We start from the raw sequence: 20,486 nt of genomic DNA on the forward strand, positions 1-20,486 counted from the left end.
TTGGACAGATACATGGGTAGGAAAGGTTAAGAGAAATATGGACCAAACATAGGCAAATGGGATTCAGTTTAGGAAACCTGGCTGGCACGGATGAGTTGGTTGGAAGGGTTTGTTTCTGTACTGCAGACTCTATGATTCTACCTTGAGACTTAATGATTTGGGTATCCCATCTGCAACTGTAACAAATTGGGGGACATCACCTGGGGACTGGTTGTGACAACTGTACGATGTACAAAATTGGCTGCTACAATTTGTGCATTCCAGTAATATTGACTATGAAATGCTGGAGGACATTGAGGTAAGAAAAAATGTCTTTTTTTTATTTATAACCTGAAATTGAGGCCTTTTCATTTTAATTTGTTTGTGCTATTTGTAAAGATTAAGACTTTGATTTCTAATGAGAGTTCATATTTTAATTTCACAATTTTAACTGATAATGCTAGCAAGGCTTTGCCATTTTGTGAGACAAGTGCTAATGATTACTTGTGAAATGAAGCTTTTTAAAAACAATTGATAGCAGATTTGAAGATTGACTGAAAACTTGACCTAAGAGTTCATTGCTACAAAAGGTGCCTGCTTAAGCCGTGTAATTAATTATTGAGAACTTTAGATTTTTCAGACTACTTTAGAACTTCAGCAATATATGTGTGGCAGAAAAATGCACTGAGCTAATTATTGCACATTTACTAAACTGTAGTGTACTATTAATTTCCTTGTTTTGTAGAAATAATTTTGTATGTGAAGACATTGAAATGTCTTTTTGAACCATCATCTTCTACCTTTTTAGTGTTTCTTTCTAAATTTCTTGGTTTGAAGTTGCAAGTTTTGTGAAAGAGCAAAGATAAATTATTTATAGGTGATGTGCAAATAATTAACTTCACTGTTGTGGACAAGAGGGAGAATAGAATTATTTTTGCAGTTCCCTATTAAGAGGTGGTTTTAAAATTTTTTCTTTTTTAAAAAGGTGGTTATTTGTTTGTAAAATCCACTTGAAAAAAACTGCACATCCTTTAAGGTAAAATAAAGTTAGCTTCATTGTGTGATGATGCTGGTCCTTAACAAGGTTATATGGTTCTTGGCTTTTCTTTCAAAAAGTTTTGAAAAAAACAGACTCTTAAAGTCTGAGGTTGAAGGGTTTCAGGACCATGTTTATCATAACTAACAGATACTGCTTCAGGCAGAAGGCCTTCAAGTTTAAACAAAACACTTTGTACAATGAAAGAGCAGTGGCCAGTTCTCCAAGCCCAGGTTGTCTCTGGTTTGTCTTGGTTTGGTTTTTAGCAGTAGTCAGTAGTGCTTAAAAAAACTGGACGTCAAAAGCAGGCTCTCTCTCTGATTTTTGTCCTGTAAGACCTATGTTTGATTTTTTTTTAACTTTTTTTTTGTGCCAAGGGGTGTTTATGGGGGAATTTGCAAGTATTTGGAGCAGCATCATTGAGTTGGTATAGTCTGTTGGCTTTCAGAGATGTTATTTGGTTTTGTGTTTAATTTGGTAATCTTAAATTCTGTTTTGTTTAAACCTATTTATAAGTATGATGTGAAGGTGTTGGACTGGTTGGACAAAATTTTTTAAACTACAACAAGTTATACTATACCAGGTTTATTTGGACGTTCTAGCTTTTGGAGCGCTGCTCCTTCATGTAACTGTGGAGCAGGATCATAAGACAGAATTTATAGCAAGAGATTATCGTGTCATGCATGCAACTGATACGATATATTGAACAAACCCAGATTGCTGTTAAGTCTTTCATCTTTTAGAATGGGTTACAGGTTTCAGTTCATTAATATGTAAATCCCAAACTTCTTTCAAACCATGTTCTTGAGATAATTTAAGATTTTGTAAATAAAGATGACCTCTCGGCTCAGTTGATGCATTTAAAGGTCTGCGGTTAGAGTTTGTCTTTATCTCAATCTTGAGTCAAACTGGTTCTATTTCCAAAGTTTGAATTGATAAAATGTTACATAGGTTGATTGCCTGCAGATTGTGTGCTTTTTGAACAAAATAGAATGTATCTGCAGTTACATAAATGCCAATTCACCCCACGGACATGTATGTGTGTGTATATGTGTACGTGAGTTGTTTGCTGTCACTGTCTCTCTTGCTCACTCCTTGCTCTCCCTGTGTGTGCTCTTGCAGTCTTGCTCACCTGCGCACATACTCTCGCAGTCGCGCTTGTGTGCTCACTGCCTCTTTCGCTTGTCCCTTGCGGAACCGCTGTTGGACCGAGATGGACAAAGTTCAAAATCACACTACACGTGATTTATAGGTTCATGGTAGGTTCATTTGGAAGCACTAGGTTTCGAAGCAATGCTCTTCATTAGGATGTCTGGATTAATAGTCTAGTGATAATACCACTGGGCCATTGCCCGGTCTGTTCATATACTTAAGCTGAAACCATAAGTCTCCATTAAAACTCCATATTTTACTTCAGTGCTTACCCTTCAACTTTGTATTAACTTAGACAGACCATAGGATATATAGGAGCAGAATTAGGCTGCATGGCTAATCAGGTCTGCTCTGTGATAACACTATCTTTTTTTAAAGGTGTATTTTGTCCCAGTTTTCTTTTTGAAGGGAGGTTTTAAGCCATAGGTGCCAAGCTGATTTCTCCAAGCCAATAAAGTCAACAGCTTGAGTGTCTTTGGGTTTTTAAAAAAGATGGAACAATGAAAGCAGTATGAATAGGTCCCACTGAGCCAGGGTTTTCATTTCACATTCAGCTGTTGGAGTTTAAAGTTGGCTGTGGGAGTTGTTTGATCTCTATTACAGGTAAAAGTTTGGTTCCCTTTCTGTGGCCAAAATTATGTGAGATATTCTACTTTACTGACTTTGCCTTTGCCAAACATTTGCTTATAGGATTTGACAGTATCAGAATAGTTGCTATTAAGTAGTTAAATAATCTGTTATTCAGTTAAATTTCTCAATTGAGTTAAAGTTATACCCATTCTTCTTTGTTTTGTTCATAATTTTAACTGGTGGTAAGAATTAAAGTGGTGCTTTGCTTAAAGCTGCATAGTGTGACCAATCGAATTACATCTGGAGCACAGAACCTACTTTTAGTCTTTATATAAGATAAAAGTTAGGGCTAGGCTGTCTCCTTGACATATTTGCAGGAAGTTTGATCTGGTCCATAACAGCTCTGCCATTCATTCATGGCTAATCTGTTTTTCAACCCCATTCTCTTGCCTTCTCCCTGTAACACTTGACCCTTTTGCTCATCAAGAACCTACATATCATCTGTGTCTTAATGATACTCAATGATGAGGTTTCCAAAGCCTTTTGTGGCAATGGTTTCCATAGATTAACAACCCTCTGGAGGAAACAAAAAGTCCTCACCTCAGTTAGAAAGGGTTGTCCCTTCATTCTGAAGCTATGCCATTGGTCTTAGTTTCTCCTGCTAGTGGAAACCATTTTCTCTACATCCATTGTAACCAGGCCTCTCAGTATTCTGTCCGTTTCAATGATATTTCCCACTCCCAAATCCTTCTAAACTCCATTGAGTGTGGACCCAGAGTCCTTTTACTACTCATATGACAAGCCCTTTGTTCATGTGAGGCTCCTCTGGACCGTCTCATCCTTAATTGGATACAGGACTCAAAGATGCTCACGGTATTCCTGATCAGAGTCTTATACAGCCTCAGCAGGAAATTCCTGCTCTTCTGTTCTAGCCCTCTTGAAATTAATGCTAACATTGCATTTACCACCTTAACTGCCACTTTAACCTGCATGTTAATCTTGAAGGAATCCTGAACTAGGAATCCTAAGTCCCTTTTGTGCTTCAGATTTCCAAGCCTTTCCCTATTTAAAAAATAGTCTCACCCTCCCTTCTTCCTATCAAAGTGCAAACTTAAGATGTATGAGCAGAATTAGGCCATTCTGCCCATCGAGTCTGTTCTGCAAACTTTGCCACATTTATATTCTGCCTGCCACTTTGCCAATTCTCCCAGCCTGTCCAAATCTTTCTGCAGCTTCCCCACCTCCTCAACATTACCTCTCCTTCTACCTATCTGTGTGTCATCTGCACTCTTAGCAACAATGCCCTCAGTTCCTTCATCCAGATAGTTAATGTATCACTTGAATAGTTATGGCCCCAAAGCTGGCTGCTGCTGAACTCCACTAGTCATTGGTTGCCACCTTGTAAAATACCACTTTGTCAGTACATTCTGCCAGTCAGTCAATCTATATGTATTCCAGTACCATGCCTCTTATGTTATTTGAGAGGACACTTGTTTTATTTAGCAGCCTCCTGTGTGGCACCTTGGGAAGACCATTGGAAATTCAAATAGACCTCTGTATCCACTGGGCTCTCCTTTGTCTAACTTGCTCATTACCTCCTCAAAGAATTCAAACTTCGCCTTTGATGAAGCCATGCAGACTTAATCTTATTTTAGCATTCATTTCCAAGTACTTTGCAATCGCATGCTTAATGGGCTCTTGCCAACAACTGAGGTCAAATTAAATACCCTATAACTTCTCATTTCTTAAACAGGGTGTTACAATAGCCATTTTCCAGTTCTCTGGGACCTCTTTGATTCCAGTGATTCCTGAAAGATTATAACCAATGCCTCCCCAATCTCCTCAGCCTTTTCCTTCAGAACCTTACAATATAGTCCATATAGTGTTGGTAACTTTCAGACCTTTTAGCATACACAGCACCTTCTTCTCTGTGGTCACCACACTAGCCTTTAGCCCCTGACCCCCTCTTGAAGTTTTGGTGTTTTTCAGTTCCTCCGTCATTTCTTTCCTCCCATTACTGCTATTACACTGCAGCCTTTTTTCACAGTGGTCCAACATCCAGTGTTGCCTCTCTTAGTTTGCAAGAGATTTGTAGAGATATAACAATCTTCTCTACTAACTAGCTTGCCCCTATTTCTTCTTCTCCTCCCCACTACCCCACCACCATTGATTTTTTTTTAGTTGTCCTATGCTGGTTTTGAAAGGCTTCCCACTAATTTTCATATCTTTTGTAATCTTTCTCATCTGCTTTTAAGCCGTCCCTGACTTTCCTTGTCAACCATGGTTGACTCCTCCCCTAAGTATGTTTGTTTTTTCTTCCTTGGGATGAATATCTGCTGTGCTTCCTTAATACCTCCGGAACTTCCTGCCACTGTTGCTGCACCATGTTCCCTGCTCAGTTCCGCTTCTAATCAACTCTGGTCAGCTCCATTCTTTTATATTTGTAATAACCTTAATTCCATTGTTATACTGTTGCATGTGATTCCAGCTTCTCCTCCTCAAACTGCAGGGTGAATTCAAATCATAATGTGGTCATTGCCCCCTTAGGGATTCCTTCACCTTCAGCTCCCGAATCAAGTCTACTTCATTGCACATCACCCAATCCAGAGTTGCCTGTTCCCTATTGGAGTCTACCACAAACTGCCCCAAAACCTCATCTAGAAGACATTCCTTGAATTGCTTTCCACAAAGTGGACAGCTTAGCACCCTATAAGAACTAAAAGAATGCAAGTTATTGATGTAATTACTGAATAGGAAGCAGGTTTGTTAAGTGCTTCACTCACTTTGTACCTGTGGAACTGGACATGATTTTGTTCATTTTTAGATTAGATTAGATTACTTTTAGATTAGATTACTTACAGTGTGGAAACAGGCCCTTTGGCCCAACAAGTCCACACCGACCCGCCGAAGCGCAACCCACCCATACCCCTACATTTACCCCTTACCTAACACTACGGGCAATTTAGCATGGCCAATTCACCTGACCCGCACATCTTTGGACTGTGGGAGGAAACCGGAGCACCCGGAGGAAACCCACGCAGACACAGGGAGAACGTGCAAACTCCACACAGTCAGTGGCCTGAGGCGGGAATTGAACCCGGGCATCTGGCGCTGTGAGGCAGCAGTGCTAACCACTGTGCCACCGTGCCGCCCCTAAAAAAATTCTGCCGGAATGTATTCGTTCTTTTCCATCTTTTAGGAGCCACCTAGTGCATCACAGCATTTTTATCCTATTGTTTCTGAAGTTTCCTTTTTATGACAGATTTTCCTTCTGTCCAAAAAGAAATTCATACAAAGTAATAAACTACATTTCTATATAGTGTTATATTTGAAGTCTTTTTCCAGAATTCGACCTGTGATCATGACAAAGCAGCAATTTCCAAAAGTGTAATTGTATTTCTTCATTTGAAGTGATAAATGGAATGGCATGTTACAAAAGTAACAATCGTTTACCTTGTGTAATGCATCAGAGATTAGATGTGCACTCCATTTTCCCATTCATTTCAAAAGACTGTAAATGTACACGATCAGGCAAATTAATCCGACTTTAAAAAAATTTGCTTTGCAATTAAAAGATTACTGAAGTTTACTGACCATTTGAGCTTAGTCAACTGTTACAATGATTTAACAGATCTTCAATTTTGAACAATTCTTCAATTTTGAACTGAATGTTTGATGCAGCTTCCAATGTTACAAATGGGGATGTGAAGTAAAAAATAACTAAAGATCTTGAACAAGTAGTGCTTATGTGGTTATTTTATAGCTTTAAAGTTATGTTCTTATTCTTTAGGTTAGATTAAAACTACATTCCATTTCTTGAATTTTAAAAAAAAAGTTCCCCAACTACAGTACTGTAAATATTTTGTAAAAGCTTTCTGCTGATTCTTGTGAAAGTAATGTTCTTTTTTTTTATTTTCATTCTTTCAGTTAATATATTGGATAAGATTGTTAATACATCTCACCAATATTATTTTTGCAGGGCTATTCAATAGAATAAAATCTGCAGAAAATATCTATTGCAAAAGATTAATATGATTTCATCCTTTTTCACCTTTTAATGTTTTTCATGTGTTTTATACAGGTCTCTTATATCGGTCAAGATTGTGAAAGTATTCCAGAATTCCTTGGGAGGAAATATGGGCATTTCACGAAGCGTCTAGATCTTAGTTTCAATCTACTACGGTAAGGTTGTAATCCATAAGCATCATCATGCCACATTATATCAACAGAGCGTAAACAACACTACCTAAATTCAAAACACATCCTTATTCCATGAATGTCGTATTTGTGACATTTGAAGTTAAAAGAGCAATGAACGCATTATACATGTCAATTTGGATTTTCTCCTAGCTTAATACGCCTTTGTATATTTTCTACTTTTGGATCATTTGAATGTTTGTGTTTTAGAATACCAGTTTGATCAGATGGCATTTGTAACTGGAGCATTGAGAATAATTACTAATTGCTATCCCTCTGTCTTTACCTAGTAGTACAAGTCATGATGTAAAACTTGTAATAAATACATAAGTTCTGACTAACTGAAAATTTGAGATGACCTTGAAATGTGGCATTAGGGCTGAATAACATTGAAATCATGTTCAAGAGCACATTTGACTTTCAAACATGTCACATGGCACACACCATACCCATTGAATATAATACAGCTAAACCAGTGTTTCCTGGAGGCCACTCAGACAACCCATCAAGTTCCTCAATTTATGAGGAACAAGACGAGCTTGAATTCTCTTTCTCTAGCTCTGCAGATTGGTCACTGGATTGCCTGCCTCCTATCTTTTACCGAGATGACATTCATGCTGTAAGTTTCTATTCACTTAAGGCTGAGCCAGTATTCAGTGTTCAGAGTTGAATGGGAAAACTTCAAGATTGGCTCCACTATTTTAAGAATTTTTATCTGGAACATTTAATATAACTTTATATGTTAATACATATATCTACGAATGGATTAGAATTAGGGTTTATTGTCACCTACTCCCAAATATAGGGATACAGGAGTACAGTGAAAAGTGTACAAAGTTGCCATTCCTAGTGCCATCTTAACAACAAAGGTAGTTAGGTTCAAAATCTTAGGTGTAAATTAGAAAAGTAAAGAAATAAGTTTAAAAGTTTAACACTACAATTCTTCTTAGTATGAAGTAGGAAAATAATGAAATGAAGTTCAGTATTACAATCCTTCCTTACCCATGGGTCTGCAGATTCTCCCCACTGAGTTTTCTCATGAGGACTTGATCTGCTAGGGCTGTTCTCTTCTCTGTGCTGGGCCTGTTTTCTCTCCTGCATTGGTATTCCTGTTAGTTTTGGCTACTAAGAGGACAAACCTTTTATTGTTTCATTTACAAGAAATGTTTAAATGTGTGTTACTGCTTAATGGTTAGTATTTTGTGGATAGTTTTGGCCACCTTACTTAAGGAGGGACTCATTTGCATTGAAAGCAAATCAGAAAATTCCCTGGACTGATTCCTTGAATAAATAGGGGTATCTTAAGTAGAAACATTGAGTAGCTGGATCCCAGTAGAGTTTAGAATAATTAAATAGTCTTTTTGAGACATACAAGATTCTAAAGGGGACTTGACAGGATGAATGCTGAGATAAGTTTCTTGTCATGGGGAATCTAGTTCTAGGAGCACTATTTTTAAGAGTATGGGGTCACCACTTCAGATGGAGATGAAAAGGAATTTCCTCTGTGATTCTTTTGGAATTTTCTATCTCAATAGTGTTCACTGAGTCATTGAATATCAGGGATGAGTTAGACCGATTTCTGATAAGGTAGTTGAGGGTTATGGGCAGCATGCGGATCAGACATGATCTTATTGAATGTTGGAGCAGTCGGGAGGGTCAAGTGACCTACTGCGCTAATACTACTTACATACCTCTCAGCTATTTTAATGAAGGAAGTAATTTGCTTTAACTGAACAGAGGAATAATATACACCTATATTCATCGACTAATGTTGGCATCAGTCATTTCTAGGGTCATGTGCTATAGTTGGTAACATTTAAAAATACTGAAGAGTAGCAGTTTGTTCTTGTAGAAGAAATAAAATTATTTCCATGTGATGGTGAACTCTACATGTCCTTTGAATCATGTGAAAGATCCATTCTAAGTAATTTGTGCATTATGGTTCTCTCACATTTGGGGAAAAAAAATGTGGGTAGTTCATTATCATTTGAGACTCAAACTATTTCGTAGTTACAATTACCTTGGCTTATTTTCAGGGCAGGGTTATAGTAGCTAGTAGTTGCAGAATGTCCAAAAATTCTTGTCAATAGTATACAACAACACAAAGTTTGTGGATGTTATATTGTACAATGAACATCAGTTATTTTGCTCATGAGAAGCGAGCAAAATGTTTAGATTAGATTACATTCCCTTCAGTGTGGAAACAGGCCCTTTGGTCCAAAATGTTCACACTGATCCTCTGAAAGTAACCTACCCAGACCCATTTTTCTCTGACTACTGCATCTAACACTCTGGGCAATTTAGCATGGCCAATTCACCTGACCTGCACATTTTTGGACTGTGGGAGGAAACCAGAGCGCACCCAGAGGAAACCCACACAGACAGTGGGAGAATTTGCAAACTCCACACAGACAGTAGCCCAAGGCTGGAATTGAACCTGGGTCCTGTGAGGCAGCAGTGCTAACCACTGAGCCACAGTGCTGCCCCATTAATGTTTCTGTGACATAATTTCACTTGGAATATATCCTTTAGAAACTCGAGAAATGCAATAGGCTGCAGTATCAATGGAATTTATCCAAAACACAAGAACAGCAATGAGAATTCTAGAACTATACTTTTGAAAGCCTATACAGGGTAAATCTGTAGCTTAGTGATTTGTTTTATTTGTTTGTTTTTATACATTACTAGTAAACATCTGGCTCCATTTGAGAAAAGTCAAGGTTTCCTCAGTAACTTGGAAAATAGTAATATATGTTCAGAATTCCAGTATGCATGCATCATGGAATCAAATGTAGTGCATAAGTGTTTGTATAATTAATTTAACAATAACTTCACAATAATTGACTTAACATTGTATATTCCTAACTGAAACTCAAAGTAATATATTCAATATATTCAGATCCTCAGATCTTGTTATTTATAGGCTAATTGATACTTTATAGTTATTGCTTTGTCAGAGAGCTGTTTTAACTTCTAAGAGATTTTTTATACTCCAGACTGTCCAAATCTAACTGAGAAATGCATAGAAGTTTGTTATATGATATGGAGTGCTTTCTATCTACCTGTACCAATACAGCCACTTTTTTCATCTATATTCTCAGCCTAAGTTTGACAAGTATTGGGACTGGTAAGTACTTGAAGCTACTGCTGAGGTTTAATTGGATACATTGCCTATCTCTCCACTGTGAACTTTAGTACTGCTACTTCCTTAAGATTTTGACTTGAATAGTTATTTGGACCAGTCATTCAATGGAATGGTAGCTTGGGACATGTTTAAATATGTGACCTAAAAGGAGGCCAAGTAACAGTTGAAAATTGATCTGTTCAATGGTTTGCCTTCCTTCCCAAATAGCTTGACTATTATGGCAAGTATACAAGTAGTTTTTAAATTTCAATCTGTTAATGTCTTTAATCACTGCATCTGTTGATTCTTCATTTGGGAGCCCTTGCTGATGAAGCATGATGGGATAATGGATAACGTCATCTGTGCTACCACAATCTCAGAACAAAATTGAACTAGAATCTGAGAAGTTCTCTTTTACTCCATATTATGTATATGATGTTAGTTGTGAGTGCTGATCTTATCTTACTGCAAAATACTGTACCATGGTTTTGTGCTCAGTAATAACACCATTTTGTAGAAACTTCTGAGCTAAATAATTATGCCATTGAGTTCCCACAATGGCATAATTTGTCACAAAGCTAATTTTATCTTGCCTAAAACCTTGGGGTCTATCCTTTTGCTGGTCCAAAATTTTCCAATAATGTCAACGTCTCTGACAAGATCACCAGAATTGTATCTTTGATTGTAGGCTTGAGTTTAATTGCATTCTATGCATGCAGTTGGTGAATCTTCGAAATTAAGCTGGCTACAATGCTGGAGAAAACATTTGCACCAACTTTGAAGATCTAGGATTGACATATTCTAGTCACCCATAAGAGCTCATAATCAATCGTGAAGTTATTTTGCAATTACTAATTTGTTGAATGTTCTCTTTTGAGGGTGCTTCATACACTGTAACTTCTGATGAACACACACAGATCATGCCATCTAAAAAAAGATTAAAGCATTTCTTTTGTTTTCTTTAAAACCTTAAAAGATAATTTAACAATAAAAGAATGTAATGAACATAGAGCAGTACAGCACAGTATAGGTCCTTCAGCCCTCAATGCTGTGCTGCCCTTTTATCCTACTGCTAAGATCAGACTAACCTACATACCCTTCATTGTACTATCTTCCATGTGCTTATCTCAGAATCTCTTAAATGTCTCAAATGTATCTGACTCTATTACCACTGATGGCAGTGCATTCCGTGCACCCACCACTCTCTGTGTAAAGAACCTACCTCTGACATCTTCCTCCAGTTACCTTAAAATTATGCCCTCTCGTAATGGACATTTTCACCATGGAAAGAAGTCTCTGGCTATCCACTCTATCTATGCCTCTCAATATCTTCCATCAAGTCATCTCTCATCCTCCTTCGCTCCAATGAGAAAAGCCCTACCTTCCTCCACTTTTCTTCAAAAGTCATGCTGTTCAGTCTGGGCAGCATCCTGGACCCCCTCTAAAGCTTCCACATCTTTCCAACAATGAGGTGACCAGATCTGAACCCACAATTCCAAGTGTGGTCTAACCAGGGCTCTATAGAGCTGCAGCATAACCTCACAGCTCTTAAACTCAAATCCCCTGCTATGAAAGCCAACACACAATGCACCTTAAAACCCTATCAACTTGGGTGACATGGACACCAAGATCCCTCTGTTCCTCCACACTGCTAAAAATCCTGTCTTTAACCCTGTATTCTGCATTCAAATTTGACCTTCCAAAGTGAATCACTTCACACTTTTCCAGGTTGAGCTCCACCTACCACTTATCAGCCCATTTCTGCATCCTGTCAATGTTCTGTTGCAACCTACAACATCCCTCTGCACTATCCACCACTCCAACAACCTTCGTATCATTGGCAAACTTACTAAACCACCTTTCCACTTCCCCATCCAAGTCATTTATAAAAATCACAAAGAACAGAGGTCCTAGAACCGATCCCAGCTGAACACTACTGGTCACTGAGCTCCAGGCTGAATACTTTCCATTTACCACCACCCTCTGTCTTCTATGGACCAGCTAATTCTGTATCCAGACAGCCAGATTTCTCTACATCGAATGCCTCCTTACTTTCTATTTCAAATTTGTTTAGGCTGTCTTGAATTTCATGAATAATTGAAACTTATTGCTAAACCTTTCACTGTTTTGAAAAAAAGTGCACATTTCTAACTTCACTTCACTTTACTGTTCAAAATTTATTGGTTGCAGTTTGCAATTGGAATGTGTCAGACTCTTGCTGTTTAATTGAGCATAAAAGGCAACTGATTTAAAAAGTACAAATATTTCCATGAACTGTTAGCCATAGAGTTTTTTTGTTATAGTGTCACACTCATTAGCAGCCAAGTCAAATAAAGATGTTATGGCATAGAAATCTTTCTTTTTATGATGCATATAGTTGGTTTGCAGATTTTGGTCTTTTTATTATCTTTAGAACATCAAAGTTTCCCATTTGTAAACCAAAAGGCTTTCTGTGGCTACAGGAAAGGGCTTGATCAATAAATGTGACACATTAATATGGAGCAAACAGAAAAAATTTTTTTTGTCAAGACATGAAATGTCATCATGTGGCAGTTGGCACGGTGATGCCATTTCAGTTCAAACGCTAGTAAACTTGATCTGACAAGTAAAGAGGAGAGATGATGGTTATAAGGTACTTTTGTTTCTAAGATTTTTTTTGACCTGTCAGGTTTCAAAGCAGCCTGAATGGTCACCTTTTGTCATGTGAAAATTGTAGTCTGAAGCAGTTATCTCTGTTAAACTTCTGAATACTGTAGTTTAATTGATTCACTTAGGGTGTGATTCTGTTAGATATTAATAATTGCCAAACTCTGTTCTGAGATATAACTCGTGTGTCATGTTAAAGTGTGTACTTATCAAAGAATTAATACCCTTAATGAACCAGTGGTTTGAAAGTAACATTGCATGAAATTGTCCTTTCATTTTTCCGAAGGTACATCAACATACATCAGGATAGCAATAGCCTAATCTTGTAATATTTTTGTAACATTTGTATCGTAATGTAAGCCAGTGTGTAATACTGGAATCTATTAGCAGGTTGATTTGAAAGTTTGAAAAATCAAGAATTAGAATTAGATTTTATTGTCACATTTAGTCAAGTACAAGAATGGAGCAGAACAGTTTAAAAATATACGAAGTCACCATTCTATTGCACCATCTTAAAATACAAAACACAATACTGATGTAATAGTGCTACCTTGTGAAAAATGAAGGGTCAGGCAATTAGTTGGTTAACTCCAGACTTATAATTGCAAGATGCTGATTGGCGCTCTTATATCAAACTCTGGTGTTAGGTTTGGAACAGAGCAATACATGCTTATGCTAATTGTTTTCCTCAAGTCTAACATATGTGTGACCTTTCTATTTTGAAGGAAGGTGAACCTCTTTCCATGGAGCAAATAGTTCAGTACTTTATAAGGTGGTTGAGCTCTTCCTGAAAAAGTTAGTGAAATGCATTACCAGTATTACCAATGTTTAGTTACCAAAATGTTTTATTTTTGCTGGCATGTGAAATCTGTTATGTTTCTTTTAATTTACGTTTTGTTTCTTTTGAATTATTACTTGTAACTTCACAATTGAAAGTATTCCAGATGATCTCCACTTTCAAAATATTTGTTATAATGTGTATTTCTAAACATTCAAAACTTATTTGTTCACATTTTAGGTCAGCTGCAACATATTACCACTGCAGTGAGTCATGAATTTCAAGCCTCATTGTAACTGATGCATTTGACAGGATGGATAGCTCACAATCAAAATGAAATAGATTACATTTTCACTACAAAAAGAAATTGCTTTGGCTTCTTAAGTGATTTGGATTTTACGACAAACATACAATAAAATTGCGTTGGAAATAAAGAAATTCAATTGAACAATTTCTACTCTTCCTTTATGCTAAGTTTTTTAAATTATATAATTCTGTGGTATGAAATATGCACAATTCAAATTTTACTTACATTCTGTAAGGCTTCCTAAACATGATAAAAACGAATACTTTAACAACTTAATTTATTAATTAATAATCACTTTTTAACACTGATATTTAAAGAGTGAAACAGAATTTTGTTATCCAAATTAAAATAATTGAAATTAGCTAACTGTTATGGTCTTATGCAGTTTGTTTAATCCGGTATTAGGCTTTCAAGCATAAAGTTTCATGAATAACAAAGTATCTTTAATAACAAGAAATTCTGCACTCCCACATACAAATGGCTATATAGAGTACGTTTCTTTTGGGAAAGAAAATGGAGACGCTCCAGACATTGTATGTTTATGTTAAATTTTAAAATCATGGATGTCCGTTGCTCCTCTTGATGCAGTGTAGGTCAGGGAAATACAATTATTTAACTGGAATGTAATCTGCATTGTCTGCAACCTGAAAAATTCTTTTGTTTAAATTTTGGTCCGGGTTAGTCCTATATGTAGAATGGGAACAAAAGAAGTCGTAAGTTTTACGTTGATATCTCATTTCTTGTGTCTATCCTCGTGTTCTTGAAATTTTAACATTGTGTAATGCCAAAGTAATGATTCTTGCCTCCATGAAATGGCTATGCTATAAATATCCCTTTCTCCCCAAAACTGAAGAATTTGTACGTACATGCAATTTTTGAAAGGATCGGTTTTCGATAAAATTATTCTGTCACCTCATGCCTGCCTTGTTTTGAAAAAATAAAGTTGGTGTGAATTTTGTTGATGTGATTTTAACCTTTATTGGATAAATAGCAAGTAATACTTTATATGGACATAAGCAGGTTTCTTGGGAATGTTTACGATGCCAATAAATTGTCAATGTTTTTTCATGTTGACAAAAATGTTGTACAATGCTCAGTGTCATGGGCTGACCATTTTCTCCAGAATGCAGTCTGAATTTTTCTACTACTTTCAAGCATGAAATGTTTGTATTGTTGAAAAATAAAACATTTCCATCTTTATGATGTATAGTCCCTGTTTTATGCTCCACAAAATCTCCGGTCTGCATATAACCTGACATAGATGCCAAGTGAAACCAAAAATTCAGTACTTAATAAAAAAACTTTAAAGCTAATCTTGGAAGATCGTGCAACTTGGTGTAACAAATTTGTCTTCCATTTTTTACATTAGCTCCTCCACGAATACACTGCCAATTATTGTCAATTTGTAGCTGGTTTTCTATCCATCAGAGAGTGGAGGCTGTGTTTCGGTGTTTCTCTTTCAGAAATGGCAAAATATATGTCACTGCTTTGACTGTTATTGCTTATCTGGTTTGTTTGTGTTTTAAAAAAAATAGATTTGATCTGGGTGCATGCAATTTTATTCATTGCAATTCCTACTTATGTTTGAAGGACGACTTTAAAAGCTATCCATTAATACCCATCAATCCACATGTGATGATGCTGTCACTTTAGAAAAGTTATTGAACTGAGTTTTTTTTTAAGAGTTTGGTAAGGTAGAGGTGCTGACGTGGCTACTGGAGATGGCTTAAGTCGATAACTTAGGCCTTTAAGTTTCTTTTCAAAGCAGTTGTAACAGTGGAAGGGAATGGCTAGGTGTCTCAGATCAGATTTTCTAGTTCTTTTTGCTGTAACAGTCCGAAGGCTTGGAGCTTTAGAAAAAGATTCCTACCTGCTACTTTCTCTGAAATCTCTATGTAGTTTCCTCCTGTGCTGGGAAACTGCATGGAAGAATCTCTGTCTGAATTTACTTTTTTCCCCCTGTGGTAAACTATCTTTATTAGCTTCAATGAGATCTACTTTTCCCTTATCACCTGAAGATTTCTCTTTTCTCTGATTTCTATCCCTGTCAGATTGAAATTGGTGTCAGAAACCAAACTTTCCAGACATTTCCAAAGGTTCTCATGGCGTATCCATCAAATTTAAGTTGGTGTAATTCCCTCCCCTTTTTCTCTCAGACAGAGGCAACCTCAATTCCAGCTTGCCTGCCAATTCCAACAGCTTTGTCTTGCTCACTTTTTTTGTAAAACTTGAAGTCACTCTTTCGACCCCCAGAAAACTGTGGCTGAAACAGCCATTATTTCACAAGGTAAACTCTGCTTAAGCCAACCAAATTTAACACCTGACAAAATACACTAACACCTACCACTAGCTCCCTTTTGAGTCCAACAATCCTAAACCCAAATTGGAATTATAGAATTTGATCCTGACAAGAGCCCTCCATTTGTAATGACTAGACCAGACCCCCTCAAAAATATTTTAAGAAGGTAACATAGACCCTAACTTTTTCTTATGTTTAAGGTAAATGTGAAATGCATGTTCCAGATATGATGCGACTGGTTAAACTACTTGATGTTAAGCAAAACACCATTTATTTAAGCACTATATAGTTAAAATACAAACAGAGGAATTTAGAATAACTTAACTATTGGAAAAATTAAACAAATAATAGTCACAGAACCTATTGCTAATTAACTGTTCCAATATAGTAATATCCAATAAACGTGCCCATGGTAAATTCAGACACCAATTCTTACATGCAGTTCTCCAATCCAGGAAGATATAGCATGAAGAGATTTCAAAAAAAGTAGTGGATAGGAATCATTTTCTGAAATTCCCACCCCTCTGGGACCCAAACAGACCCAGTACAGCTTTTTAAAAAAAATCTGTGAAAAATGGCCACTTCACTTCCATTGTTACAAATTTTATTTTTAAAAGGAAACCTAAAGGCCTCCTAAGTTATTGATTTAAGCCATCTCCAGTAGCCACTTCGGCACCTTTTGCCTTTACACCTCTCTTCAAAAAAAAACAACCAGGACAAAATAATCCTTTTAAAGTGACATCATCATCACAATGATTCTGTGTGCAGTCATGTACAATATTTCACATTTATCAGTAATTTTTTAATGTCCTAGACTAACTTTTCAAGTGTTGCATCCTAGCCTGCCTGTCTCCTAATGCACCTATTTTCTATTCTACAATAGTGCGTTTGAGAACGAAGAAGTTTAATGAAAGGGTGTCGATTCTTCAGAGATCCTATGACAGCTCACAATTTGGTGTTACCTTTCCATGTCCAATATGTTATGTGTTTATCTTGGCTAAATGGGGAAATTATTGAGAGATTTGGGCACCCTATTGCCACTATGTTATGGGTCATTCTTTGTCTCAATCCTGTTTCTTTATGATATGCTTGAAATGACTTAATATGTCATTGTCCTCTCACCTACCTTTTACCTTTTCATATCAAAATATGCTTTACTTAGCCTTTGGGAGTGTCATCCATCTTGATTTTTAGTTTACTGATTGTTCAGCCAGTTTGTGATATAGCGTTAGAATGAATGCATATGGACATGGTGTCGTATTTATCTTCAGTGTAGTCATTACGTAAATTTAAATGTCTGTTTGTTGAGATTGTGATCAACAATCACCTTTTACCCTGAATAGATTTTGGCCACCTGTACTCATTGAGGAAGACTTTGCATTTTCAGTGTAGAGCATTTGAGCACCATCATCATAAGGACATAAGAATATAGAATCTACTACAATTTAAAGGCAACTCAAAGTAAGAATGCATTGCACACAAAGCATAACTCACACAATGGTGCTCGTTGCACATTTGACCTACTCCTTTTGCTTGCATCAGCATCCTGTAGATTCTCTAAGCAATTGCAATTGGTTTTGTTACAAGGATAGCTATTCCTGCTTTTTGGCACCCATTTCTTTACCATTTGGTTTTATGTCTCTTTCTTTCTGCTGTGCTTTCTTCCAACTTTATTCGTCATGTCCTTTTACGCCCAGGTCTCAATTTTGTTTGGACAGTAGCTGTATAAAGTGATGCCTGATGTTGTGTTCATTTGTGAAGGATGCCTCTGACCTATGGGTACATGTGTCAAAAGCTGAGAACAAATTAGTTTGTACTGTAAGACCTAACTTACAATATTTCTTACTAGAAATCAACCTGAGGGGAGTTGTTTGCAATGTAATCAATAACTTCTCCAGGTTTACGAGTTGTGGAGAACAATGCAAATGGATTTTATCTTTGCCTGTTATTTTTCTGTTTGTGAATACAATTAGTACTAACACTAAATTATATTCCTATTATTGAAATCTATCAATTTCAACCAAGCATATAATGTAGGCAGTTAATTATCTTGTTTCTTTCAATGTTAAATAGTTTTGTAGGGTCAGTATTAGAAAATCCAATATTATATATATTTTTATAATTCTATTGGCATGGCTGTAGACAGACTACATTTTTAAGGCACTTTGCCAGAAACACTTTGTGGGCCTTTATTGCTGGATCAGTAATAATTATGCTAAATTGTTCACTTTAGTACTGCAAACATTAAATTCATAGTGGTTGAACACAGAAGTATGAGCCAAATTTTAATTTGTTGCTTGAGCTGGGTGGGAAGAGTTGTCCCAAAAGTACAGTCACATGACAAAGAATCACATGAGTTGAGTTTTAAGTTTTCAATTTTAATACAAATGTAGTCAAGTATGAATGAAATTAAAGTATTAATGCAGTGTATCGGATAGGTTGAGAGCTTTGCAGATAGCGTATAAACTATAGTGTGACCACCAAGTTTAAATGAGTGCCAGGGAGAGGAAATTGGTGACTGCTTGAAGTTGTGAAGGACCAGGCAGGTAGACTTCAGGATGGTATGTCGATTTTTCAGGTCTTGGGATCAAGGATATCTCTGGCTGCAAAGCATTCTGAGAGGTAATCATGCATAACCAGTGATTGTGGTCCACGTGGATACCAACAAAAGGAAAAAAAAGTACTTGTTGCCTTGCAGTCAGAACTTGGGAATCTAGGTAGGAAATTGGCAAGCAAAACCTCACAAATACTAATCTCCGAATCACTTCTGGTACCACTTGTGGTTATGGGGAGCAAAGTAAAGAATTGATGTTGTAGGATGGAACCTTTCTGATTCCTGGAACATTTGCATCAGTCCTGGGGAGACGGAATCTGGACAAGTTGCAGTCAAGCAATTTTTGTTTTGCATAATGATTAGTATATGCTACTGGTGAGGGTTTAAAATAACTTGTCAGGGGTATGGGAACCAGTGGGTAATATAAGAAATGAATACCAAGGTGTACAGAATTGGGGAAGCTGGATAGTACTGGAATAGGAAATTATAAGGTAAGCGGGAAAATAATGAAGTCCACTGTAGGGATATTGTGCATGTATGCAACTATGTAGAGTGTGGGAAAGAGGAGAGGTGAACCTCAGGGGCAGATAGAAAGGTTGAAATGTAATGTAATGTAATGATGATGGAGATCTGGCTCAAAGAAGGTGAAGACTGTGTGTTAAGTATTCCTGCATACAGATTACCTGTGATTTACAAGCAAAGAAGTTGAGGAGATGGATGGCAGCATTGATTTAAGAGCTTTGCAGTTCTGGAGAGAAGGTGTGTCCCAGAGGACCCCAGTACAGATCGTAGCAAAATTCTGTGGATGTTGGAGATCTGAAATAAAAAGAAGGGGATGCTGAAAAAATTCAGGTTTGACAGTATCTGTGGAATCAAACAAAGTTAACGTTTCAAGTACGATGACGTGTTCAGAACTTGTTGGACCATGGACAGAACCTTATTTGACTGGAGCTAAAGAACAAAAAAGTCACCTAATTTTTTCCAGACAATTATGGATTTATTTAAAATATGATTGTTTTCAACAGCACAAGATGGTTTAGCACAGTCAGTTGCTAAATATTGGTCATGACATTGGAGAGATTTCTCTTTGTTCTATATATAGTCCCATGGGATCTTTTTAGGCCTACCTCAACAAGCGGCAAAAGCCTTAATTTAATATTCCATATAATGGGACCTCTGGCAACGGAACATTCTCTCTCAATTGCACTGTGGTGTCAACCTAAATTATGAGCTCAGGCCTCTGGACTGGGACCTGAAAGCACAGACTTCTGACTGCTACCAATGAATCAAATCTGGCACTTTGTAATGAGGCAGAAATCAAAATGTTTTCATTCATTTCATCATCAAACCCATGATGATTTAGGGCTATGCTGAGAAATAGACATCTAGGCCTTCTAATGAAAATAGTTGAGTGCCTCTCATTAACCATATGTAGGTTGAGTCCAGTGATGTGTACAAGACCTCTGATACTGTTTCTTCTGAAAAATTTCAATATCTGTTGTTGACAATTCTACCAATTCTTGAAGTGAGGCTGATCAGAAACTAGTAGAAGCATTGTTCTAGCACAAATATGGTCCAATGATGACCATTTGTTTAGTGGGCTTTTGTTGCCTGCATGATGAAATGAATCACTTGAAAAAGTTTACAGTAAATTGGTAACAGTCATCAAACATGGGGATGGCTGCTGATGGTACTGATACCTTGTTGCGTGTTGTTTTAGTTTTGCCTTTTGAAGCCTGAATACATGTTGATTCCTCTGTCCTTCAATCATACTGTAACACCTTTTTTAACCCCTTGTGATCTACCCATTGTTGTAATACTGTCTCAAGTGAGAAACCATTGTG

The 20,486-nt window shown here is 36.9% G+C and overlaps 1 protein-coding gene across 2 annotated transcripts in view; it reads left to right on the forward strand.

Moving 5' to 3' along the window:
- Nucleotides 1-20,486, forward strand: part of lrmda (leucine rich melanocyte differentiation associated) — a 900,271-nt gene that overhangs the window by 29,303 nt on the left and 850,482 nt on the right. For both annotated transcript variants that reach the window (XM_060853979.1, XM_060853978.1), the window contains exon 2: nt 6,819-6,919. In XM_060853979.1, the coding sequence (XP_060709962.1) occupies nt 6,819-6,919 (101 nt within the window). The remainder of the gene's footprint in view (nt 1-6,818; nt 6,920-20,486) is intronic.

Source organism: Hemiscyllium ocellatum, chromosome 43 (genome assembly GCF_020745735.1).
Source record: "Hemiscyllium ocellatum isolate sHemOce1 chromosome 43, sHemOce1.pat.X.cur, whole genome shotgun sequence".
NCBI lineage: Eukaryota > Metazoa > Chordata > Chondrichthyes > Orectolobiformes > Hemiscylliidae > Hemiscyllium > Hemiscyllium ocellatum.